Genomic DNA, 27,958 nt, shown 5'->3' with positions numbered 1-27,958 from the left:
CGTAAATTTAAACTACATGAAAGCCCTTGTCCTTCATATTTTAACATCAAAGTCAAGTGACACTGAGAATCGTGGTATTTAGTTTCACCTTCTCCAATTATATAAGATGTCTGGCTAATTATAGTTAAGCAAATTTCACACTAACTAAAAACTAAATTTTTACATTTAACATTTGCTCGAACGGTGAAGGAAAACATCGTGAGGAAACCGACATGTCTTAGACCCAAAAAGTCGACGACGTGTGTCAGGCACTGGAGGCTGATCACCTACTTGCCTTATTAGATTTAAAAAATGATCATGAAACAGATTCAGAAATCTGAGGCCAAGACCTAAAGAGATTGTAGCGCCACTGATTTTTTTTTAAAACTAAATAGTAAATTGTCTTTTTAATTTGTTGGTAAAATACGAGAAATACAAGGATAGTTAGCTACTGCTAAATAGTGTATCGAAATTGAACACAGTTTTAATTAATTTTATATGGGAAATGTTAAGAGGAAATTGTACTAAAATGAAACAGCAACAGTCGATAATAAATATAACGTAATAATGTCGTGACGTTGACCTTATCTTCTACAAATAATTTTCCTTGAAAACATCCAACGCCTCGAGATACTCGGAAAATTTGTAAATATTTTTTTATATACCGTAATACAAACATAATAATTTTGATAAATTTTATCCATTATTATTTTCTGGTCTTGAAAATAACGTTTATTTAGGAACATGATACGACTCGATATGATTAATATCATTTAGCTCAGTCGGAGGCATTTGCGTGATTAATATAATGTAATGTAATTAAAACAAAAAATAAATCGCGTTATTTGAAGTACCTTTTTATAAAAATAGGTGAAGGTTTTCTTTAAAGCAATAAAATTAAATAATTTTAACTTATGCCAAACCTTCTTTTCAAATAAAGTTATTGAAGGAAATTAAGTAATCGTTGAGCGATACAATATCGAAGTTAGTTGTAAGTTAGTATAAGTAGTTAGTTAAGTTTACGGTATGTAATAAGCCTAACGTTATTTCAAATATGATTAGTAATATCTTGATTTTGAACATCATATATGTTTCAGATGTCCAGGTTACACTTATGTTAAAATGATTACCTTTGTAGTTCAGGCAACGCTCTCTTGAAAATAGTTCACGTTTAAATAAAACCAAATACTCTTCCAAATATAAAAATAAGTATTTTTATGTATATGATTTATTATTTATTTCATTCGGCTAAAAGCCCAATAGTTTATAATATTTTAATAGTGAGTCATGGCATTGAAATGTTTATGAGCTTTGAGTCACATGTCCCTGACTTTATTAATAGATTTGTACTCGGTTTTGAAAAATGTCCTCAGATGCGAATAGTTAAAATATTCACCTTGAAGAAAGTATACATACTAGTTAGTGGTATGAGGCAAAGTTATTCTGATATTAAATAAGAGAATCATACTGCTTCCGGTTAAAACAACATGAGAAATAGGGAACTAAAATTATAACGTTGCAAACAATAAAATAACACTCCTTACGATTTCGATTTAAATATTGTTTCGCCAGGTTAATTGTTATTTGATTAACATTAGAACAATATAACCTTTATCTCCGACATTTGGTCAAGTTCTATATTTAAACGGGCGCCTAAATTCAGTTTATTTCTGTGAGAGAAATTGCTGGACGCGTAAATCACAAGTCGCATACCTGAGAAGTCACATTCTTTGAAGATTTTATCGAAAGCCTATATTGTGTCTATAACATTTAGTATATCTTTATGTATAAAATAAAAAATAAAAATAAAATAAGTTTATTTTTGAACATAAGATCATCATGGTATGACTTATTCCACGTCATTAAATTCGAGAAGCCGGCCGAGAGAAAAAGCCGGCGTTAAAAACTCTCGGTACTCTTTAAAAAAAAAGCAAATCATCAAACAATTCTACAATATTTAAAACAAATATAGCAAATTAATTAGAAGTTAGAATATACTATTATCTTTACTAAGTAGCAGTACAACTAATGTTAAATAATATTCTTTAAACGGCTATAAAGTTGACATTTGATAACTAAAATATCATTGTACTCAGTGTACCGTAAAAATAACTGATCCTAATTACATATCTACTGATGGCTATTTTTTAATAACCTAGATATGTAGCGCTACATTATCTGAATATTCTTATTGAATAATATAATTGTACCTAAATGTAATAATATAATATTCTAACAAATACGAAAAACATGGGATCTCCAATCTTTGAAATTTTTTTTTCATATGCTTTAGTTTTTTTTAATAAAGTTTAAAAAGGTCTCATGTCATTGCTCCTATACAATATTATTAAATATATATAAACTGAAGTACTCTTCAATTTCACGAAATATGACAAGAAACGTGTACGAAAAACTTATTTATAAACATGTCACATCTGTCTGTCCTTATTTTTAGATGAACTGAATATTACATATTTTACACTACATCCGTTATTTTGTGAAATGTTTATTATTTTGTCAACGATTACAAAATTAAGCAATGTGTAAAAGTGTGTTAGAATCAAAACTTGAAGATGAATTGCATTGTAAAGGGTTAATAATTAAATATATTTTTACAGTTTATTTAATTAGAAATTATATACATTTATTTTAATTTAAAATCACACTTATTAACAAGATATTAGTACCTACATTAACTACCTTATTCAGACTTAGTATTTGTGAAGCAAAGTCAAAAAAGTAATATTGCCGACGGGTGCTGTTTTTACTTGAAGTGAATGTTGTTTTATAATTACAATTTCGACAACTTTCATGACGTCACCTAATAATCTGACTGAGATATTCAGTAATATTTCTAATAGTAATTCTTATAGCCACACGTATGTATATGTAGTCCAACTAAGGAACGTATACCTCGTTATGTACTTTATAAATATTAATTATAGTTCTCGATTCAGCTCTCTATTTGCAACTACTTTTATGAAATAAATACAATATATAAATAGTTGTTTAGCCTTTCCGAAACAATTGTAATTGGATTTTTAAAGAAAAAAATTTCACGTATAAAACTTAAAAGCAATATTAAACGTAACAGATTGGAGATTCATATAAAATTTTATGCTGCCATCACTTTCAAGTATGAAAATAAAATCCAAGTGAGTTCAAGAGATAAATCAATAGAAATTAATTAAGAGAGACAATGGCTCAGATGTATGCAGGTAAGTGCTCAGTCTTAGTCTTATTAGATCTATTGAGAAAAGGTATCTATTATTAGATTAATTGAAAATTCTTATTGACGTTTGGAAGAATACCATCATTGTTTCAACATCTTAATATACTTATATAAATTACGCGTCACGTTGTTTGTCCGCTATAAACTCCTTAAGTACTTAACCGATTTCAATTAAATTTGCACAACATGTACCGTTTGATCTATATCTTGTAAGTTAAAAATGTAATGTAAAATTGAAGTATATATATATATTTTACTGTACGTGTGTATGCCAGTCTCCTCTACTAGTACTCCTCTGAAACGGCTGGACCTATTTGAATGTTTTTTGTATACGTTTGAGTGGAACCCTGGATGGTTTAGATTCATAAATCAGCCCGGCAGAGGGCGCTGCAGTCGGTACTTTCATACTTTGTTTAATATCCTAATCACTTGAAATATTATAGCATTTTCGAGCGTGCATTTTCACCGCATCAGGGCTCGTAAAGCGAATACCATGAATTTTATCTTTAGTTCTTATGAATAATTGAAAGTAGCAGGGCATGAGATGTGGACTGTATGGCGGATGACTCATTATCTCGACACCTGCAATATTCAAATGAGGCAATCATCTTTTTTTCTTGACTTCTTCCTTTCTTCACCGTAGTTGGCCGATCCTCGAAAGGAAACACCCACTGAGCCGCTTGTCTTTTGGTTTCGGTTTCATAGCAATATATCCAGCGTTCATAACCTGTGACGATGTCAAATACAGCATTTGAACCATCGCCGTTGAACTTATCTAACATTTGGCGACACCAGTCCATGCGAAGATGTTTCTGTTCGTCGGTTAAAGTATGGGTATCCATCTGGTACAAAGCTTCGTGAAGCCTAAATATTCGTGTAATATTTTTTTAACTTGAATCATACCAATGCCTAGGCTTGCTCTTGCTGATAGGTCACTCTCATATCTTCTTCTATCATACGTTGCACAGCACTGATGTTATCTTCTGTAGTCGCTGTTAACCTCGGACGTCTTGGACGTCCCTCACGAGCACCTCATCATTGAGATTGCTACGTCCACGCATAAACTCGTTAAACCAATTGCAAATAGTAGCACGAGATGGCGCTTGGCGAAATGGTAATCGCAGCTTTGTTGTTGAGTAAATCATGATAAATCATTGACTGAAAATTTTCGCGTGATAGGATCATTTTCATGTGTCCCAAGAGTTTAAGATTTGCCACCAATTCACTAAAACTAACGACAAATGAATTCAATATTTCAACATTGGGTTACCAAAGAGTTCTAATATTGAAGTTCAAAAATAGTTTTCATTAGCAATGTTTCTAACTGGCCAGCTCTAACCATTTTCAGTGTTACCCACGTATTATATTTAAAACGATATGTCTAATATTTCAGTCCATCCGTAGTCCGACCACTAGACTGATTAATACCACAAAAGTGCGGCTTTACATTTTAACCAGTTAACGTGTAAAATATCTTTAAATTAAATATGGCCTCTAGGCCACAGATTGTAAAATAAAATTAAAATTATAACTGTTTTTTTTTTAATTGTATTGTACAACATAAAGTCCAAATCTGTACAGAAAAACATTAGATTGCGTTATTTTAGTAATGTTATGAAGTAATAAATTAAAATTATCGTTTGACTAACTGTTTACGTATCTTAGCTATTTTCGTCAGTGACTGTAGTATGCTTTAAAACTTTTGTCGCGACACTGGAATGAAAAATATGCCGTATGTAAAATATAAGTCTGGTTTAGTGTAAATAGATTTGTCCATAAAATATTTTAACAAGGAAATTTCTACTTTAATATATATTGTTTTTTTTCTGTTACTAAATTTAACACTTTTATAACAAGTTTATACATATACAATTTCATTTAGTCTTGATAATACTGAAAAACCTTAACCAATGGCTGCTGTTCTGTCCTCGAGCTTGTCTTCCCTACCCGACTTCTCTTTCCATCTATTTCTAGTTTGTCGAGACTATACGGTTCTCTCCTTGCAATATGGTCAAAGTCTCGCTTGTGAAAGACATTTGTCAGTCTTGTTCTTTTTACAGTCCATGGTATCTGCAACATTCGCCTCCAACAGCACATCACGAGTCATTCGAGAGACGGAGCACTGTCTTTCAGCACTCTGCACGAATTGACAAGAATTGCATCCATCCATGCAAAATATGGAAAATATGTACTAAAGTTCTGACGGCCCTGCTTGATAGTATTCCACATATATAACACGGCATGGCAAGATATAATTTTGCCATATTCTTGTCATTCTTGCTCATTACTTTTGTCTGTGCTTGTCTAAATCTTCCCGAGTGTTTATAACTTTTCGTCGTATTGCCTCAGTTATATCTTATATCTTTAAACGAGCAATTCTTGTATATATATATATATATTAATGCAATCTCGGAAGAGGCTCCAACGATTTTCATGAAATTTAGTATACGGGGGGTTTCGGCGGCGATAAATCGATCTAGCTAGGAATCATTTCTAGAAAATGTCATTTTATTTGTGTTTTATCAACTTAAACTTAGAATTGCTCGTTGAAAGATGTCAGTCAAATAAAAACTTAGATATTAATATAATTATCTTTATTTGATAATTTCCAAAAAACACGATTTATAAAAAAAATACCGAGCTAAGCTCGGTCATCCAGGTCCTGGACTTAATAACTGATAATAGAAAAATATAATTTCTGAATATCTATCCATTTGCTTTATATATTCTTCAAAAAAAAATCAATTACGGCTTGCTAAATATTTTAATATTTAATATAAACCCTATTTGCAAGACTAACGGGGCTCACCATTGGCTCACGTAATGAGCTATAAAGTGACAAGCGGCCCATAAAACAGCAGTTAATAACGCATTATGTAGCCATCATTAAGGCTCAAATATCTTGTAAACGTAAAATATATTGATACTACGACGGAAATCATACATAAAAATTATGTCTATTAATTATTATATGCAACAAACTTCGAATCATGATTATGGAGTAATTAAATAATATTTAATGTCTAATCTATGATTAAAAGCTATGTCCAAGAAACAAAAAATTCAGCAACTAATTGATCCGTGCAGACATAAAATTCTTCGAGACGTGACTTGAACCACTCTTACTGTGATCTAACTTTAGCGATTGCTGGTGGTTCCGTAGGGTTTTAGAGGGTACGCACAGTATCACTTCCTATATAACCCTCCATTACAAATAATGTGTTACGCGTAAACGATAAAAAGTCAGATAATATTAGTTTTGATAATAATAAAACAACTGCCAATGTATTATTAAATAATCGAAACTATAATAACAATGACATTGTTTCTATTTCTAGATAGTCCCTTTCGCTGTAAATATTTTGGACTAACAGCAGATTAAAACATAAAATATTAAAATCGTGTGTTGTGAACTGTTGTTTTTACTGTCAAATTTGTTAAATAATACACATTGCACAAACACATTGCGCATTGCTTATAATGAATAGACACATTTTCTTTAAACGGAAGTAAGTCAAACCTTTACCATACCATGCAAACAAATATAAAACTTTATTTAAAAAAATATGTATACATTTTACGTTGTATTTGAGTGCATCTATTCTCAAATTAAAAATGTGATGTAGGTTCACATAGAGGCGGATTTAGGAGTATCCAGCCATTTCCCTACTATTAATCTCTTAGTTCAAAATATTTATCAAAAACATAGTAGTTTTATTTTTATTTTCTATTAGTTATCTTTATATGTCACTATTAATTAAATCACCTTCACCTTGCTTCACAGCAAACTGCATCAAGATATACATCCCGCAAATACATTTATAAAATATTTCGACACACATTTTTTGTCCCATCAAGCGAAAAAGAAAAAAAATATTCAGCCTTTCAAATGAATTAATCTGAAAGCAAATATGCCGTCTGAATAAATATTTTCATTACCAAAATAAACTCGTTATTTCTGTTAAATAAAATAAACCATGTTACATTGACTTGGGTAATACAACGCATTTTTATGTTAACTCCTCTTCTGTATTTACTATTCGATACTATAAAGTCACAGTACTGGTCTAATCTTAAATGAGTCATATTTAAAAATATTTTCCGTATTAGAAAAAAAATGTCGTCATTTGCCCACGAAGGTGTGAAATGAGATCGCATGTTAGGTCTGCATAGTGCATTAGTATTTTTTACAAAGATGTAATTTTTTTACTGTCTCAAATAAAAATCCATTTGTATTGAAAATTATATAGTTCCGACTTAAACATAACTATTTTACAATTTCAGTAGAACGCTGCTTAAGGTTGGAATATTAGTCAGGAGCAAAACACAAAACAACAGAGACTCTGGCAAATGATATATGAGATGCCCAGGCATAGATAACAGAGCAATGGTACTGCTCTAACCACTATGAATATTATGTACGTAAATATGACGCCAAGTATTTCCTTGATCGAGTAGCTTTTTTGGGCTCTACGTCCAGAACAAATATCGTATTCTTTATAAGCTGAAACAAGCCATTTAACAAAATCATTTAATCATAACATGGGGCACACCAATCATCATAGCTTGTGACCCAACCTTTAAAACTAAAATTATTGGAACGTTGCACACGCATGTTCAACAATACAATATAATTAATTAAAATTAAAGACAACTTGAAGGCACTTTGGATACTTTAATGTAAAGCAATAGTTATATATTTTCAAACCTTCGTTTAATTAAAACTTTTTTACTCAAATTAATAAGATTAGGAGCAAATTATGTCCTAATTCCCTGACAACTTCTAAAGAACCTTTGTAAGTCTCAAAGCCTCTGAAAATTCAAATGAAATAATTTCACTTACTTGGCATTTTGGTCAGATTGTTATAATCTTGAAAACTGGATTAAGAAATGTGGGTGTACTTAATCATGTTCCAGAGTCGAGCTATCGTATGTTTAAATAAATAATATATAATTTTATTTTGTCATGTTGTGTTTTTGAGGGTCTGACAGATGAAATCATATAAAAGCTAAGTGAAACATGGTAACATAAACAACCAGTTGCATTTGAAACAGAAATGAGGTTGATATCGATCAAAATAATAAAAGAGATACTTGGATTTTTTTTCTTTATCATGTACAGAAAAATGTGTAATAAATCGCTCGATGTCAATGAGGTCAAAATTTAATCGTGTCCTTGACCAGATAAAGAGCCACTCTCATTTCTCAATAGCATGTTGTAATAATTAATGTTTAATAATAAGACAGATTCATTTTGAGAATGTTATTTTTTACGGAAGTTTTTAGAGATCGTGGTTTTAAATTTATGCTTAGAAATTCACTAAGACAAAATTACATAACCAAGAAAAATATAATCAAAACATGCACCGCTTGCTTATATTGAACCCCTTATTTAAACTAAATCAGTTATTGCACTCTTTAAATTAAAATCCTCTTTTGTATAGTTTTGTAAAATAATGTATACGCTATATAAGTCGATATGTCCTGTGTAAAATTTGCTCCTGCTACTTCCAGTTATGAAACATTTTCCCCCTAGTAACTGGTCTTCAAACTCAACTTGGCAGGTGTCATTGACTAAGTATATTATCGGCTCCCAGGTCTCGACAAATGTTTAGACTAACTCACGATAAAAATTAGCACCAATAATAATGCAAATGTTATATTTAACATTTGTGGAATTATGGCACCATTATTTCTAGATTTATATTTTTCTCTCTCGTTTTGTACTTACAATTACATAAATTTGTTGTAAAATTGTTTACGGAACTCATAATTGAAAATATAATTCAAACTTACCCTTTGACGTTAACTTAAGGAAAACGATAAAACGCTCTGTTTTATCGTTCCGAAAATTAATCATTGCTATATTTTATTTTGAGCTCGTCGGCCGCAAACCGATTTAATATAAGTTCCACGCAGGTAATGGAGTGAAAATATTAATTATATTTTTTTAGCTCGGTTTTCAAACAAAACAATCGTTTCATCGAGAATCAAGGTACCATATCTAGTTAAACTTAAGATATAGAAGCCTTAACTTAATTATATATATTATTTAAACTTACTGCTATATTTCTTTTATTTTAATTCTATTACCAAATACTTTCAATAGTGCTTTGGGTAGCCAACGTATCTTTTATTAAAAATTAAAGAAAAGCGATGTATTAATAATAATTCTAATTTAATATTAGATGAAATACTTAATTAAAGAGAATAACGAGTAATTCATTATTTGGGTAACCTAAATATAATCTTCAAATAACGCGTTCTAAGAAAAAATATCGTATTTTTCTCACTCAATTTTACTCTCAATAAATTAATTATAATTTATTTATGCGTCTGTTAACACGAGCGTATGTGGAATTGATAGCATACTCAGCTTCGGAAGGCTTTTAAGGGATAAAATATGGGCAAAATGCGAACCGTGTAAAGCTGACATAGTGAAAAGTTACAGCCTTTAAAGTAATTCATCATTCAGACATGCTTTGCTGGGAATATTTGCAAGATCGGTTTAAATTCTTTTCCTTTTAGAATATTATTTCCAGTCTACTAAACGACAAAATTGTTAGGGCTGGAAGGATTTAGAATAATTATGTATATATTGTTCTTCTAGAGTAAAAGACATTCAAGATAATTGCAAAATTTGTTTTCTATTAATATTACATCATTAATTTTTTAATTGTTTTTTTGTTTTAATCGACCAGTGCTATGGCTAAGAACTTCACCAAGGTTATTATTTATATTTTGCGAATTGAGGAATACAATATGATTTTATTATGTATTGAAGACGTCAAATTTATATTATTTTATGTAAAGTTTTGTAACCCCTATCCCCTTCGTAATCGTGTAACAACTCAAGCCTACTTCACAAGGAATCGAACGCCGTACATTTGGGTTATACATAATATATCAAGGTTACTACTTAAGTCGAACCAAATAACTTTTCTTCATCAGACCATTTTTACTATATTTAGAAAAAGCTTTTAAACTGGCTACAACACAACTTGCTACGACGTAGCTCCTGCTACGAAAGGATTCCGTCTTGATAACTTTTAATTTGCGCCTAGTTTTAAAACTTATTAAATTATTTGCTTAGTAAAGGGAAACATATTATTATTTATTATTTTGTTTTTTTTTAATGTATCTTTGTCTTATAATGCGCTTGCTTGTTTTCTGTTTTTTATTCATAAATTGTTTATCTATGTAATCTGTTTTGACTTTCTGTATTGTCTAAGTATTTTGTATTATAATATGTATAAGTATAAGCTGTTAGATTACTTATAATAAAATAAATAAATGTTTTATCAGTTAGAATCAAATTCACAATTAGTGTATGTGTTGGTTGGTACCCATAACATTTATTTAAATTTTTCGTTTCAGTTCCGTTCAGTATACTTCTATAAATAGTTATTTACTGACGCTATTAAACGGAAACGTTTATTTATTTAAGAATAGTTTATATAGACATAGCCTAGTAAACCCATGTCGTAGGTGACTATTATTGCATCGTTTATTTTATATTTATCAGCTTACAAAGAAACACTATAATTACAAATGCTGAAGGTAATTATAATATTAATATTTATTACACACAATATGGTCTTAAATGAGCTTATTATCTCGTGTTTGCGTTTTGTTTGGGATTTTTTGATTGCCAAATTATAGTACTTATTGGTAAATATAATTACGCCATAATCTGATAATAAGTTTGAATGTTTAAGGAAAAGGCTATTCAATGAATTTTAATTGAAGTTTATGTATTATAAAATACAGATTTTTAAGTGCGTAGCGAGGATATCGTAAATGGAGAAGTCATGTTCATTCAATCTCGCTTAGAGTTATCTAAATCATTCTCGAAGCTTTTAGCTCACTTTTTACGCGTTATTAATGGATCAAACATGTGTGTGAAGATTGGATCTTTTAACATGAGACCTATTTATAATGAAATATTTTCACGAACGAACTTATATTTAGCTTGATGTTTTAGACATAGAAGCTTTAAATTTCACTTGGTACAACTGTAGTGGAACTCTATTCGAAAACGACATTTTTATTGAATATTTAGTACCTAATTCCCAGACTATGTTGCAGTCGGGGTATTAAATTACATACTACGTTACTTGTTTACGTACAACTTAAGTCAATGGAAATGGAAACCCGAATGATTAAGCACTACTACTTATTACTTTTAACATTTTTTTTCTATAACATTTACAGCAAATTCCAAAAATGCCTTTTCCTATTGCTGAAAATGATTTCTTTTAACCTCGTCTTTACTTGTACTTCCACACCTTATTCAGTGTACCTGTCGTATCATTGGTCAGTCGATCACGACATGCAACACCGTAACTTCAGCTGTATTGTTAAAAGGGCTTTACCTAAACTTCATCCGTAATATTATAGATTTAGATAATAATATATATATTATGATCTATAAAACTTATATGGTTTACGATATATACTTAAACACCATTTTTGGTTTGACATTTCTGCGCTCGATTCATTTATACATCATTATTCTGTGCACGCGACTAGATTACTAGCCATCTGCGACCAATGAAGTCGATTTTTGCTCCAAGTTATTATATTAGTCATTTTCTTTTATATATTATAGAAATTTACTTTCTAAAAGAGACCCCATTGTTAATTTAGTAAAGAGGCTTCCAAATCACAAATCTTGACCGTTTTACCTAAAATGACAAAAGGACTATAATAGTTTCAGTTCTATAATGTAAGTGTAATTATTAATATTGCTTAATTAATTTTTTGTTTGCAGGTCCTACAGAGGAAAAGTTGAATAAAAATATAACATTAGTAAGAAAGGATTTGGCTGTCAGTATACAGAAAACAATAGTGGATAATCAAACATTATTACAGGTATTTCAGTAAAGATTTTTAGAAGTATTTTTTAAACTCCTACGACTCTTGATCGCTGGCGAACTTTGATTGGGGCTATACACCAATTGAGAAAAAGGGCATGGTGAGATAAATAAAGCAGATCAGCTCTCGGTGTCAGGCACGGACAAAAATAATGCTCAGTCGTTATCATTATTTTTAATTGACAGGAGCATCAGAGGTACATAGGATGAAAATGTCAAATGACAGTAAAAGAAGAAATTCAGATGAATAATTTTACATGTCTTGTGAAGCGGAAACAATTTTTTTAGCTATTTACTAATGATTTCCCTCAGCCTTCGAGGTGTTATTTTTATATTTTTTATACTGTCTGCAAATTAAGAATATGTTTTATATTTCGTGTATATGATGTAAATAAAAAAATAAAAATTTCTAATTGTTTGTATTTTATCTGATTTTAAAATGTTCATCTCATTCCAGGACAGCAATGACTTACTATCGATGGTTGAGCAGAATTTAGCGATTTATGAAGAAAATTTTAAAGAATACCTGAAGCATGTAAACGGTAACAACAAGGCCTGGACATTTTGGAACTCAATGTTCTACGCCGGAACAATTTATACTACTATAGGTAATTAAAATTATTACATACGGGAAATACATAAGTACTATTCACAATAGTACTGACCTGTTTCTTATAAACACAGAGTAAACACTAAAAAGAGCGTGTTTCTTTTTACTAAGAGTAAGTTACAGGGGTGAAATTAGAGAGTGTTTATGTATCCCAGACATAATTAAACATTAAATATAAGGGAGTCCTAATGATAATTAAGACGATATCTAGATAGTTGTGACAATAGCAGTTGCATGGCAATACTGCTACAACACAACACAGATTTTTAGTTTCTAAATAGATTAATTGGTTAATCGGTAAAATAATTATAGGAACGACGGCTATAGCAAATAGACTGCAACGATAAACTGTTGAAGTACTAGAATATAAAAGTGCGTTTTTACTCATGTGTTAATGTTGACGAATTTTCATGACGCATCAGTTGACTGTAAAACAATATATTTTTCGTTTAATGGCAGAGAATTGATAAATTAATGTTGTGTGATTTGTATGTAGGTTACCGTCTCTGCGTTGTAAGGATTACATTCTGATATGTGCTTATGGCTTAAGCCTTAACACATGCTTAAAGGTTTTCACCGACTCAAACTCCATGGGGAATATAACATGACACTTGACTTGAAAGGAAATAATTTGAGCAATATCTGACATTAACTAAATTCAATTTCATAATTTGTTTCATGCCATTACACAGTTACTTTGACTTTTTATTCCCTGAATAAAATCCGGACACACCACAATCATATTCCTTTTACCAGAGTTTTGTGAAACCGAGACGATATTATTGCAAAGTTGTAATTTATACCTTATCACAATGACATACGAATAAAATTTGATTTTCAATGAAAATACCTTCAATTCTCTGCGGTCGACAACCGTTTTTTCCTACTTAACCTTTGTTATATAGAAGTAATTAAAAATAAACAAAAACATCTCTTTGTTCGTGACTCTGTTACACATTTATGGGTTAGAAATGTTTCTTTACGTAACGAGTATCCTGATAATTTAGAATCTTATAAAACATGCCAAGGATTTGAACATTTTAGATACTTCCTTCCATTTAGTGTAAACATAGACTGAGAACTTAACATAGGCTTAGGCTGCGAACTTAAACTTAGACTTTTAGGCTAGAAGTATATGTCCAAGGAAAGCATCTACCAATTTGACCTATTTATTAATTAACAAAAACACCGGTTTACAAATTCTGAACTCAAACTGAATTTCACTAATATATATAAGAACTGTATTTGTAGCAAACAAATAGGAATATACGAAAAGCTTGTAGAATTTTTTCACACATTTTACGGAAATGATCCGATTTTTAAATTCAGTAAGTGGTTTTAGTCACAATTCCTGCAACTTAAAGGTATGTATATAAATGAAGTCCGCGCCATTCCGCGAATCTTTCCTCCCTAACAAATACGTTTTACAAAAACAGTATTTACGAAGTTATATTATTATAATACCGACTGATACTGATATAAATTCATATGAAACACGCGATTTATACAAACTTCTACAGCGTTCGAATCTCTACTATACTTAATGTCTTTGCTCATATTGTTGTTTTTAAATTGTAATACGAATGGGCACTGGAGCTGCTATCTTTTTTTAATATCGACCTACGATTTTGTTGTCTGGCTGCCTTTTTTATATAGAACAGGGGGCAAACGGGCAGGAGGCTCACCTGATATTAAGTGTGTAACCAGCTGCCCACTGAAGTATTTCCGAACCAGTTCGACTTAGGGTCCTTCAAGAAAAGAGCGTACAAATTCTTAAAGGGCCGGCAACGCACTCGCGAGCCCTCTAGCATCGCGAGTGTCCATGGGCGGCGGTATCACTTAACATCAGGTGAGCCTCCTGCCCGTTTGCCCCCTATTCTATAAAAAAAAAACATTTGTGCAATTCACACATGGTAGAAGTGAAAGCTTCAAAAACTAATATAAATTAATCATTTTCCACTATCTAAATGTGTGTGTTCTTTAAAAACAGTATATTTTAATTATACATTTTAATTTATAAGTTTAATATAAATCTTTAATTTGACAAAAACTAAAACAACGAAAGTTTGAAATTCGATCAAAAAAAAGCGGCAGTAAAGAGAGGCTGTATAATGCCTCCTATCTCATTTTCTCCCACGTTAAATCTTATGAATTGATGTTTCTGTCTCTCTTTACCGCTGCATCCGGTTTGAAATCACGACGATTCGAAAGAAGTTTATCTATCTCATTTTCTCCCACGTTAAATCATATGAATTAATGTTTCTGTCTCTTTTTACTGTCGCTTTTCCGTTGCATCGGGTTTGAAATCACAACGATTCTAAAGAAGTTTCACTTCAAAAGTGATACCGCCGCCCATGGACACTCTCAATGCCAGAAGGCTCGCGAGTGCGTTGCCGGCCTTTTTTATGTTCTTGCGTTTTCCATTTCGTGGGTAGCACTACGTTTTTCTTCTCGTCATATTCTTCATTGCTCGCATTAGTCGCTAGTGATATCTCTCCACTTTTTTCGGTCTATAGATTCATTTATCGAAGGTGTTAGTTATGGGATGACCCGTGAGAATTGTGGCTTGGTCGCACTAGCGTGTTGGCGAACTGCCCCGCGGCCTTTTTCCTTAAAAAAGGAAAGAAACCCTCTGTTCAATACACCCTCGGACCCCAACCAACGTTATGATTCTTTTAAAATTTTGTATTGTTTGATTAGGAATAAGAAAACAATATGAAGATCGGTTTATGAAACGAGCATTATATTAAAGCAATATAAAACGCCTTAATATTTATGAGCGCAATTCCGCATCTTCACGTATATTGTATTTCTCAGGCGTATGAAAACATTTCACAACAAAATTGCGACCATTTTCCGATTGCAACTGCATCGTGTTTTAAGTTACAGAGAAAAGTTTTGCTTTATTCTTTTATCCTATACCGTCGTTGCAATCCACCGAGGTTTGATGAAATAAGACAACACTGTTCACAAACGATTTGTAAAAATAGAGGCGTATTTGCTGCTTTTACCAGACGACACTAGAGTTCATATTACTTATAACATTTTCATTTAAATAGAGATACGATATTCTGACCCTTCTAATACATGCCATATAATTACTGTAAATGAGGTTTAAAATTACATTTTCAATTTAAATTCTCTTTTATCTAGTAGCTTTAAAAATAATAGAATGTACGGAATTCATATTATCTATACATTAACCTTAAATATGCAATGGATTTTTAGGTTTTGAGTTTATAATAGTACAAAAGTGTCTCAAACGCTATAGCTACTCAATTCACGCACACATGTAGCATCACACTGTTTTAAATTTGGAACTTTGCCCGGAAAGCTTGGCGCACTTTAACACAGTGCTCCCGCGCACAAAACGTTGTCGATTTAGAAATAATTTTAACAACACGTATTATTAAAACTGACAGCTTTAACCTTAAATATAATTAATTAATTATTATTAAAATAACTTTAACGGACTTCTCTGCAAAATTCGATTTGAAGTTTTCTAGTGCCGGTTGAATATAAATAGATTCTTTTATTAGAACGTTCCGACCCCGATTGTGTTAAAACAGTTTCTGAATGCGAATCCAACATGGTAAGTATTTTATTATAGCAAACATTTTGTGTGCACCTACTTGTCATCGGCCTAAAGTTGGCACGATTTATTCAATCTTTTGCCAATTTTGGTTACACTTCTAGCCTATTGATGTTAGTACGATTGAAAATCGATACAGTCTAAATAAGCATTGTGTTTAATTCCAGGACCCGTTGGGTATAACTAGTCATGAGTGAGGAGTGCGAGGTCCCGATTCATGTCTCCTTAAAAGTTCCTGTTATTAAAAACGAATCAGCAACTCAAACTCCTACTGTCACTATTTCTAAATCATCTAAAAAAGAAGAGGTTAGCAAAATGGAAGATTCATCCAAATCAATGTCACTAAAGAAACGAAGGAATATTTCTAAAAACAGAGCTCAAAATACCAGGCAACGCGAGAAAACCCCTGAGCCAGGAAGAACTCTTGGTCCTCACGAGGATACTCCTACTTCAGACGATGAAGACCCTAGGCCACAGCGGACTTCACGAGAAATCGAAGCTGATAACACTTATGAAGAAATGAAACGATTAGTACAGGAAAAAGCAAACGAGAAAGATCCTGTTTACGACATAAACACTGATGAAATTATGGAAACCAGAGCTATGGAGGCAAATGCAAGGAGACGAAGAAGTATTTCTCCATTTGCGGTTCCCGAAAAAGAAGAAGGAACTTCTTTACAACGGAAAGGGAGTTTTATTGATCCGACAAATAAATTACTTAGCACGAATTATATTGTGAGCCCAAAAGACGATGACCTAAGGCGTCGTAATTCATTAACAGGTGCTGCAGATGATTTACAACTGAGTTCTACAACTTCTTTGTCTCCACCAGGTACCGCAAGTGCGTCACCAAAAGAGAAAGATTTCCCATATCCTTTGCCTGCAGCACCTAAAAAGCTTGAAGAAATCGTGTATCCGGATGAACAAAGTGATAAAAAACTGATCAGCAGACCTAAACCACCACGAGCAGAATCAAAACAAGAAGTATCCAGAGATAAAGAGGAGCAATCAATAAAAAAAACTTCGCCAGTAATTATTCCTGATACTCAAATTCCTACAACTGGCGAACTGGTTACTCGAGTTATTCAAGTAGAAAGAACCCCAAGTAAAAAACTCACTCAAGATCAAAAACCAATTGTCGAAGTACGTGAAAGAGTTGTAAGAACTCCAAGTAGAAAGTTAACAGGTGACGCTAAACCTACCGTAATTCAAAAAAGCAAACCCCAGGAATCTCAAACGAAAGTGCCACCTGTGAAACCAGCAAGAAGTAAATCAGCATCACGTTTAGCGGTCAGTTTTTTCATTAAATTATTATTACTTCTCATCCTCATACTGATTGCAGTAACACTTTATGTTTTCTAATGAAATAAAATGACACTATATAATATGAATATGACGACTGTTAAAATCGGCGGAAAATAACAATAATTAATTAATCCATAATGACGTTTACAGAATAGAACCAGTGAGAGTGAGATGAGTGAGGATCAGATGTATCAACAAAATGTGTGTTCAAATGAAACGAGGCGTAAAGTAGTTCCAACACCAAGACGGTTTTTGAAAAATAAACCAAAAGAAAATCGGTCACAATCAGTAAATAGAATTGAAGATATTAAAGTTATTGACAAAACTGGTACAGGAATGAGTCAGACTAGTTTAGAAATAATAGAGTTAATGCAAAAAGCAAGAGCCAGAAGTCTATCAATTCCTAAAGCTGACGCAAGAGTACCAGCAGATTATAAAACATATAGTAGAACCTTACAAACACCAAACAAAACACCAGTCAATTTAAGGAGATCAAGAGGAATATCATGTCCAAAAACAATTCAAATTATAAGTGACCGAGAGATTTTGTCAGGTCTCACAAAAGTAGCCACTGAAAAGATTGAAGTTCGTCATAAACATAGCAGGCAAAGTTCGGGATATGTAGATGCTAGTCAGTCTGAATATACATCAAGCTGTTATTCCACATCACCCAGTGAAAATGAATTTGAATTTGATCTTTTAGATAGAACGGCAGAGTTGACAAGAAAGCTTAATCAACTTAGCCAAATAAATAGTAAGGAAAAAATAAATCTCGTAAAGGCAGACGTAGATCAAAATGATAACGAACCAAAGTCAGTTTTAAGAAAACGTTCTATTATATCAACTCAAAAAGAAATAAAATCAGACACCAATGTGGAGAAGACAAAGGAGCAGTTAAAGGCCAAAGAAAAAAATCAGAGTACAAAGCCAAAACTAACAAGATTTAAATTTATAAATAATTGGCGACAGTTTAAATTAGAGTACAATCATGATTGGCAGAGATTGGTATTACTAAGAAATAAGTGTATTTGTGATTTATTAATATTGATTATAATATGTGGTTTGGGTGGAATGATGTTTAAAGCACTCGAAGGGTCGTTTGAAAATGCCTTCAAATGTAATGCTAGGAATGTTAAACGTGATTTTATTGAACATTTATGGCGTGGAAGTCATTATCTTAGAGAAGAAGACTGGAAGTCCATGGCAAGGAAGAAATTGTATGAGTTCGAGGAACAACTGCATACTGCCCATGAAGCCGGTGTCACTTCATATAGCGGCCAGCGGTCTTGGAATTTTATGAATTCATTCGTCTATTGCTTGACTTTGATAACAACTATTGGTAAGAAAATGCATTAATATACAACATCATTGTATACTAATATAATAAACAATACTGCAATTTATTTTGTTTGTTCATTCTGCCTTCCTTATTTACCTAAAATACTGTTTTGTAATACGCCTTAATATTATTTTTGTTTTTAGGTTATGGTCACATAGCTCCTAAGACCACGTATGGTCGTGTTGCTACGATCGTGTATGCTATCATCGGTATACCACTTTTCCTGATTGTCTTAGCGGATTTCGGCAAGTTGTTCACCAGAATTATAAAATTCTTCTGGGCTTTTATTCGGAGATTTTATTATACTAGAAGTTGTAGAAGAGTGAGACGGACAGCGCCTATGCAGGTTAGAATAAGATAGTGTATATTATTTATTAATTTATAGTATACTTATATAATTATAAATATCTTTCTAACCTTTTTATAAAAAAGCCGAACCATAAGTTCTTCTAAAGAGATAAAAATAGCTCGCATGTTACATTTAGTCTATATAAATATTTATATGCCTCAAGTAATAGGCATATAACAAAATGTTAATAGGTACTATCCATAATACCACCATCAAACTACACGACACCACACCACCAACACCAACACCACACTGTTTTGTGAAGATTTATTTGCTTAATTTATAGCATGAACAATAAATGTGTTATATATATACTAATCAACATATTGTATTATCTTAATATATATAAATCTCCTGTCACGATGTTTGTCCGCGATGGACTCCTAAACTACCCAACCGATTTTAAATTAAATTGGCACACCATCAGCAGTTTGATCCAACTTAATGATAGCTTAGATCTTTAATTATAGTCGCAATTTTATTTTATTGCAAATATATGTTTATTATTTGACACAATTCTAACAGATGGCGCTGTGTTAAAAGTACCAACGTTTCACATAACATATTCCTTCCAAATAAGTTCTCCTACCGTTTCCCTTGAATAGTTTAATACTATGTAATATAACCAAAACCTTAGCCACAGCAATGCTTGGCCGAGTCTGCTAGTATTACTATCAACATATTATTTCTTTAAATAACCTGAAAAGCTCTTGAATATCTCATTCAATTCATTTCAAAACCAGTTTCAAATTACAACTGAATAGGAAATAACGCGAGAATTTTCTTCTACACAGAAATGAAAAATGATTTTGCATTGAACAATATGCTGGGTTGTTAATTTACTGTTTTCAATGTTCACGGTTGTACTATATTGCATACCTATTTTTAATTACAGGAAGTGATGAAGGGCTTGAATATCGTTTACGATGTAGTGCGACGTCCATCACAGATATTTTCTGAAGATGACATAGACACTTCTTCAAACCCACCACCAGCAATCGAGCGGAAAACGAGCGATGTTCCACCCCCATTACCACCAAAGCCTGGCCAAAAGCTTGTTGAGGACGGAGAATTGGACACCCCAGCGCCATCAGTTTTTGAAATAGACGATGAATTCAACTTACCAATATCAGTTGCCATTACAATATTAATTATCTACATTATAATTGGTGCCGTCGGCTATAGTATTTGGGAAACGTGGAATTTCTTTGAATCCTTTTACTTTGTCTTCGTATCGATGTCTACCATAGGTCTCGGTGATCTAGTGCCAGATCATCCAATGTTCATGATGGCTTCCATTTTATATTTAGTTTTCGGTCTAGCTTTGACTTCTATGTGTATTAATGTTGTTCAAGTTAAACTGTCTGATACGTTTAAGCAAGCCAGTGCCAAATTAGGGGCTACTATCGGCCTAAAAGTAGCCGAGGAAGACGGTAGTTTGGTTCCTATAACACCACCACCAGTTGAAATGGCCCCCGTACACAAGAGTACAAAAGATATTGAAGAGATTAAGAGTACAGATGATGCAAAAAATAGATAAGTTTTATTTATAGTAGTTTGGTAAGGATTTCAGTTAGTCTGTGTATTAGTCTAAGATATTTACAAGTTATAAGTTGCAGATGTTTTAATAATTGTTGAGAGAGTTAATAAAGATTTTAATTCGTTATTGTGATTTTTTTAATCGGGTCTTTAACGCCAATAACAGTTTAATTATGATGCTAACTCTTCCTTATCAGAACATATACATTAGAAATAAAACAATTTCAATAATATATTAAACAAAGAATTATATATCATATACTGGTAAGAGTGATCATATCACAAGAAATTGAAGATAATTAAGGCAAATTTCCTATATATAAATAAATATAAAAAAAACATTTTATCATAAACCGTATTTAGCTCATAATTTTACAAACGTAGAAACATCACAACACTTGTGAATATATAAGCATAATAGGTTTATTCTCCCAATTAAATGCTTGAAATATCAATTACGTCCATCTTTGCATAGCTTATTCGTAGATATATAAAATTCAAAACGTGTAGAAAGAAGCTTAATTTCAGCGTCAAACGGTTCAAGGGAAAAGCTTGACAATATTTTTCCAAACCCAGTAAAGGACGTGACGTGTGGCAAAGCTTTGTGAAAAATTTAATCACGCTACCAAGTAGACTAGGTCTGACGATTCAAGCACAATGAAACAGTTGACAACATGAAGGTTTTGGCAAACTATAACGCAGTTTGCCAAAACCTTATTCCTCCACATTTCGTGGCTTTATTAGGTGATTCATCAAACATAATAATACATGGTAAAACGGTTTAGAACAGCGTAATATCAATCCAATATCAATACAATCATCTTTAGTTCTTTACCTGATGGAGAAATTATGTTTCTTATTTACACAAGTAAGGTGGACAGACTTTAGACTTCAGACAGAAGATATTTAGCTCAAAGACATTACGGTTTCATACTGTTCATCTTCACGGTACGAATAATTTTTAACTTTATGAAAATAGTACTCGTACCAAATAATACTAAATAATAATACCACGATGGAACATACATCTCATACATCTTAAAAGGAAATAATTAAAAGACCAAAGTAAGTACTAAAATTTAATTACCAACATAAAAACTAATTATTTGGTCCTCTATCCCAACTTCTCGTCTTTAACATATCCTTTAAATGTTTCGACAAACTGAATATAGTTTTTTTACAATTATACAATTTATAATTTAAATACTCATTTACAAAGGGCACGTCATAATATTGCAGTAAGGTTTGCCTAAGTCTGTGTTCTATTTGCAATAATTCTTTAATCGTCGTATTTGTCCATTCTAAATCTTTATTAACATTATTTACATTTGTATTATGTGTTTTTGAATAATAATCAACAGCGGATAAACCACGAACCTCATCATTCATATTAAATGTTACATCTGAAAAAAGCCTTTTCAAATGCAAATGGAGCTGATAGATTTCTTTACCATCAAATTTGCATTGTGATGGGTCTATGTAATTTATTGTTACTTTTTTACATTCTAAGACACTGTTAAACTTATTTTTTAGATACTTATCGAAGTAATCGCTTAAATTTAATTCGTCATCAGCATCTGAATATCCATTTTCTTTAAAATGCTTTACTAAGAGCAAGTTCACGAATAAGGTTGGTATTGCATTGTGGAATAATTCACAAGGCGGGTCCATGTGACTATATCGGGACCAACCAGTTAGTATGATGCCTTTGAAACTATAAAGATCAGTCATACCACCGAATTTATAGTTACTAATTATACTTAACCAGCTAAAATTATTGAGTAAACGTTTCTTAATGTCGGGGAAAGTCGCCACTCTTCCATCCGCGCCCTTATACGCAGATGCGATCCAGATATTTTGAAAGGAATAATAATATTTCATGAGACTCACATGAGAAACCGATAAACTTGGCCTGTAATCCCAGTAAACTGGTTCTACGCTGAGGTTCTTTATATAATTGTCCCATTTATAAATAGGCACATCTCGCAAACCATCATCCCAGACTAGCACGGTTGTATTAGGACTGATTTTCTTTACAATGTCTGTTACTATTTTCACGTGTTTCACGAATATTTCTCTGAAAAAAAAACAGATACTAAGTATGTGAAACACATCTTGCATACAAAAGAATTACGCAAAATCGTTTTTTAGATGTAGCAAATAATACGAAGTAGTTTGTAAAGTTAATCTATAGTATATTTCATTACAAGTGCGGAAAGCCTGTCATTGCAAAGAGTTGCAAAGAGTTCCGGCGAATGTCTTAAATCTTAGCCACTACAAGCTTGGTGCAACGTGATTTTACGTTAAAGGGTTAATAATAAAAAAATACTTACATATCCTTAAGATCCCGTCTTCTACACAAATGACATTTATTGATGTGATATACTTCATCACAGCCGAGGTGAATACGTTTGAGTGGCGCTATGTCGTTGTGAAATGTGGCTACCTGTAAATAGATAAATTTAAATCGAATTAAGCCTGACTTCGTTCATTCAAACACTGGATTATTTATTGTGTATGCACAACCAAAACTTGATTATTCAGTGAAGGAAAATATCGTAATGAATTTTGTATTTTCCAAAACGAAAAACAGAGGAAATTCAACAACAATAGAAGTCAGCCTCGTTCTCGTATCCTATTGGAAGTTACGAGTCCGAAAACAAAGTTTAAAAATATACTTAGTAAGCGCATTTTAAGTACAGTGCAACGGCTTGCTAAAATATATTTTAGCGCTTGTGTTAAGACTTTGAAATAAAATGCTAAGGAGTACGACACAACTGTTTTCTGGAATTTAGAATGAAAATAATAATACACATTGCAGTACAAACTAGTCGACGCATAGACGCGAGTGAAACATCAAAGATGGCGTTCACCGGTGTTGTCAACATTAAAACATTTTTTGCTCTCCACAACACAGATTAATCATCACGTAAAAATTAAATGTATAAAGTCCATACAAACGTTAAATACCTGTTCAATCATATTCTTAATTAGGTCTTGGCTTTCAACCCTACTGGGACAGATGGAGTCCGGGTAAAGTGGTTCTTCTCGTAAATGTTGGAATTGTTTTAATTTCAATGCGTGCTCCATGTGACCAAACGTTTGTATTAGTGGTATGATCTCCAACCCAGATTGGGTCGCAAGGGATACGAACTCAAATAGCTGAAAATAATTTCTGTTTATTATAGGATATTAGATTTCTAACATTATTTACCAGAACCCTACAGGATAAAATATGTATAATGTAGGAGTTCTGATATTATTGTATTTTATGTTTTTATGTATTTCATAGTTAAATAGACTTTAACAATTTGCTTAGCGTATAAATTAAAAAATAAACTCTTTAGTCGATTTTAAGCGTTAATTAGATAACAATATTCTGAAATATATGTGGATTTTAAACACGATTACATTTATCCTCCATATGGAATTGTTCCGAAGTATCTTATATTCAGACATGACGTAAATACTAGGTCAACTGAGTTCCGTAGGGTGGACTGCTATCATCTAAAAATATACATACGGCAGCTGACCGCGGTAGTCATTATAATATTATCTTGTCAGTTTGACGCATCTGATACATTACGATTCTTATAGGAAATAAGAAAACTTAAACCTATGTTCTTCCCAAACCTTTAGATAAAACAAAGATAATTGAAATCTGCACAGTACCTTAGGAGGTTTTTTTACATAAAGTAACATTGATGTACGTTAATAATGCTAATTGAAAAATATTATAACTTATTATTAACTATAACCTCAGATTTTTCGTAACAGTTCCTTGCACTTAAGTTCACCAACTTATCTTCATAAGGAAACATATCTTCATACTCCATAAGTAGTCCTGTGACTCCAAGATATTTAAATTTTGGCAGCAACGTCGTCAAGTACGACATTTTCGGCGGCGATCCCTTGAAGTCAAAATGCACTATAACATTCTCCAAACTCAACTGAGACTTCATCTCCATACTTTTTAAAAACCATGTATTTATTAAAATCAAAATTATAATAAAATAAATCAACGAAAACGTAGTCAAAATTACTATTTTGTGTTTAAAAGTCCTCGCTAAAATCGGCCGCATTTTTATCTTCAAATATTTGTCATTTTGATTTTTTAAATTATTCATTTTTGTAACAGATACAATACGCGAATCGACACATTTGTTTTTTTAAAAACCACAGATACAACGTAGATCACGTTCGCGGTATTGTGGAATTCTTTTTTTAAATATTGCGCGGAGAGAGCTGAACAATATTTGTGTAATCGAATGGCACACAATACTGACTGAGGGTCGGGATTGCATGTGTAGGGATTCGCATATAATAAGACTTAAGTGTTATTAGAGCTCGTTCTCAGCGTTTATAGGATAAGTGACTTTATTATTTATAGGTACTATGCTTTGTGGCGTTGTTAATGAAGTAGAATTATGAGAGTGAGGTTTGGTTAGCTAAGTTTAGGGTAAATAATTAAATTATAATAAGAATACGTGTTTCGGTTAAATATATTAAATGATTTTTAATTTAAAATATGTATGTTAATAAAAAAGGAATTTTTTTCTATCTATCTATCTATCCACCAAAATATAAAAAAGGTATTTTTTTATATTTTGGTGGCAAATCATAAATATTTTCATTGTTTACGGCTTCGGCTTTTTTGCCACTACTACAAATATTTGTAAATTTTAAATTTATTATATTATAACAAGACATACGATAGAAGTGTAGTCTATATAATTCCAGAATTACAAGAAGTACAGATACGGAATGTTAAACAGTTAGACAATTTGTTTCAGTTTACTTAAAACATTTTAAGTTCGTTATCAACGAAGACGAAAGGTTCAAGTCATTGTGTATATTTACCAAACTTCCTTTGTTAATGATATCTTTACGAATCTTGTTAAGGTTAGAGGTGATTTATATTCCTAAAGTTATTTATTTATTCATAATATTATTCAATCGTTATATTATGTTTATATATACGCTTAAAATGACTATGAAATAGTGTTCTATATTTTAAATTAATTTTGAAACCTACTTACGCCAACCTACCACTATAACTATAACATTTATAATTTAATAATACTATTAATATGAATATAATTTACTTGCAGCAGCTTCTAAGTAAATGCCCCTGAGTGGCGATGGTCAGGACGCTTAAGTATTAAGGGGAAGCAATGTTATATTTTTAAAACAACATACAGTCGCAATGTATAGTTTTATTCATTAATTTTTTTAAAAGTCAGTCATTTTAGATGAACACATCACTCGTATATCTGCTTGGAAAAATAATCGCAACAAACTTAAGTAAACGAAACCTATGTTTAAGTGCAAAGTGACTTGTTATTGGCCACACATATAAGTAAATTATGTTAAAATGTATATAAAATAAGTGCAACACACAACAGGCGTGGAGACTTGGGTACTATTTTTTATAATAGTTTTTACTGTACCGAAGTCCATTATTTGAGACAAATAAATATTAATCTCTTTAAATCTATGGATTATTAAAATTAATTAATTAAGTAACGTTTAGATGTAAAAGGAAGAGACTGGCTGCCCACAACACAGGGAATCCTAGTGTGGGGGCCAGAGCACTCTACTTTATAGAAACAATTATTGTATTTTGTGTCTAATAAAGTTATTTCTTTCTTTCTTTCTTTCTTTCATAACTTGACCCACATTTTACAATGTAAATCATAGTGTATGGTATCTTTTAAAACAGTGTAAGTAGCCTTTCGTATCGGGCGAATTCGTCGTCGTCGTCATCGTTTTGAGTATTTTTATTTTCTTAACCTTCTCGAACATACTCAGCAAAGCAAGTAAAGTATTTCAATATGTATAAGTAGGCTTACGGGCAGCAGGGACACCTAATGGTATGTGATACCGCCCCCTTTGGACACTCACCAGAAGGCGTTTGCTCTGCATGGCACTGTAACAAATGGCATGTCTCTTTCTTGAAGTAGCCTAAGTTGAATTGGTTCGGAAATACTTCAGTGAGCGCACCACCACTATGTGGAAATAGCTGTTCCACAGAGTGGTTCTGCGCGGCAAAAATATCCATTATCAATTGATTGAAAAGACGAATTTTAAAGAAATATTCACAATAAGACAATGTACTTGATAAGCTGTCGATTGTAGGTATATTCAGTTTTTTTTTTAATAAATTATGTTTGTCCGAGAAATGAGCTTCCCCTTAATCCCCGAGATTACAGGAGATTCGGATTTATGTCAGCAGGCCGCAAGCTCTATTTAATCTGCATATCAAGGCACTGCAAGTGCCGGATTGCTTTGAGAATTTGATTTGTGAGATGGGAATTACAGTCTAGGGCTTATTACAACCAGAGTACTTTCGATAAAGTAAGTATAGATTAACGACATTCCAGGTACTACCATACCAGGCACCGTTGTACAAACGTACGTGTGATTCAAACAGTTCAAGTATATTTGAACCCCAGGTATATTTTTCTCTATACGCAATTGCTTATACTGTAACACAAAAAAAAATTATGTATCGTGTGGAAAACATTGTGAAGAAACCAGTTTTTTTGAACCCAAAGATCGACGCTATGTGTCTTAATAATAAAATATCAATTATTCAAACTAGAAACATATTAAGATATAATGTTTATTAGGTACCTGGGTATCACTGAAATGTTTAGATAATGAAAAAACGGCTTAATGTAGAAAGATGACAATTCTTTTATTGTTTTTCAAAATAATCTTCGTTCAGTAGTCGCAGTTAAAGGACTTCCCTCGCGCGGATCATCATTGCAATTGCATTTTACTTTTCATTAGCAAAACTGGACAGATTTTAAACAGCGAATTCTGAAAGTTAAAAAATATTATAAATTAAATTAATTCATTAATATTCTTTGGAAGGGAGTATCGAATAAGTTCACAGAACGCTTACGAATTTCCATAATGAATTACTTTTATACCATTAAAGACAGATTTGATATTGAAAAAAAAAAACACAAAGACATATGCGGCAAACATGTCAGCCGTCACGCCAGCCATACGTTTAAATAATTTTTATTCTGCCAGCGGATCGGCAAGAACGATTCTGTGTAAAAAAAAATTGTTGTACTGTAAAAATTATATTAATGTTATTTATCACTAGTCGATGCCCACGACTTC

The 27,958-nt window shown here is 32.0% G+C and overlaps 2 protein-coding genes across 2 annotated transcripts; one reads left to right on the top strand and one right to left on the bottom strand.

Moving 5' to 3' along the window:
* The first annotated feature begins 16,058 nt into the window (after positions 1–16,058).
* LOC110998700 (titin homolog) lies at positions 16,059–20,948 on the top strand. Its single transcript, XM_022267453.2, has 5 exons — positions 16,059–16,289; positions 16,457–17,579; positions 17,745–18,933; positions 19,077–19,279; positions 20,178–20,948. The coding sequence occupies exons 2-5, from the start codon at positions 16,479–16,481 to the stop codon at positions 20,820–20,822; spliced, it is 3,138 nt and encodes a 1,045-aa protein (XP_022123145.2). The 5' UTR covers positions 16,059–16,289; positions 16,457–16,478; the 3' UTR covers positions 20,823–20,948.
* A 939-nt stretch (positions 20,949–21,887) lies between these two features.
* On the bottom strand, positions 21,888–25,087 carry LOC110998699 (hexosaminidase D-like). Its single transcript, XM_022267452.2, has 4 exons — positions 24,580–25,087; positions 23,792–23,983; positions 23,155–23,267; positions 21,888–22,898 (listed from the first exon to the last, which is right to left on the bottom strand). The coding sequence occupies exons 1-4, from the start codon at positions 24,946–24,948 to the stop codon at positions 21,920–21,922; spliced, it is 1,653 nt and encodes a 550-aa protein (XP_022123144.2). The 5' UTR covers positions 24,949–25,087; the 3' UTR covers positions 21,888–21,919.
* Between the last annotated feature and the right edge of the window lie 2,871 nt (positions 25,088–27,958).

This window comes from Pieris rapae, chromosome 11 (genome assembly GCF_905147795.1).
Source record: "Pieris rapae chromosome 11, ilPieRapa1.1, whole genome shotgun sequence".
In the NCBI taxonomy this organism is placed as follows: Eukaryota; Metazoa; Arthropoda; class Insecta; order Lepidoptera; family Pieridae; genus Pieris; species Pieris rapae.
The sequence above is the reverse complement of the archived record's forward strand: the minus strand, read 5'-3'. Positions and strand labels throughout refer to the sequence as shown.

Coding starts and splice junctions, on each gene's coding strand:
- LOC110998700 (XM_022267453.2), top strand. CDS start 16,479: ATGAGTGAGGAGTGCGAGGTCCCGATTCATGTCTCCTTAAAAGTTCCT. Junction 18,934..19,076: donor GACTTTGATAACAACTATTG/GTAAGAAAATGC, acceptor TTTTGTTTTTAG/GTTATGGTCACATAGCTCCT. Junction 19,280..20,177: donor GACGGACAGCGCCTATGCAG/GTTAGAATAAGA, acceptor TTTTAATTACAG/GAAGTGATGAAGGGCTTGAA.
- LOC110998699 (XM_022267452.2), bottom strand. CDS start 24,948: ATGAATAATTTAAAAAATCAAAATGACAAATATTTGAAGATAAAAATG. Junction 23,268..23,791: donor TTAAGAATATGATTGAACAG/GTATTTAACGTT, acceptor ATCTATTTACAG/GTAGCCACATTTCACAACGA. Junction 22,899..23,154: donor AGACGGGATCTTAAGGATAT/GTAAGTATTTTT, acceptor TTTTTTTTTCAG/AGAAATATTCGTGAAACACG.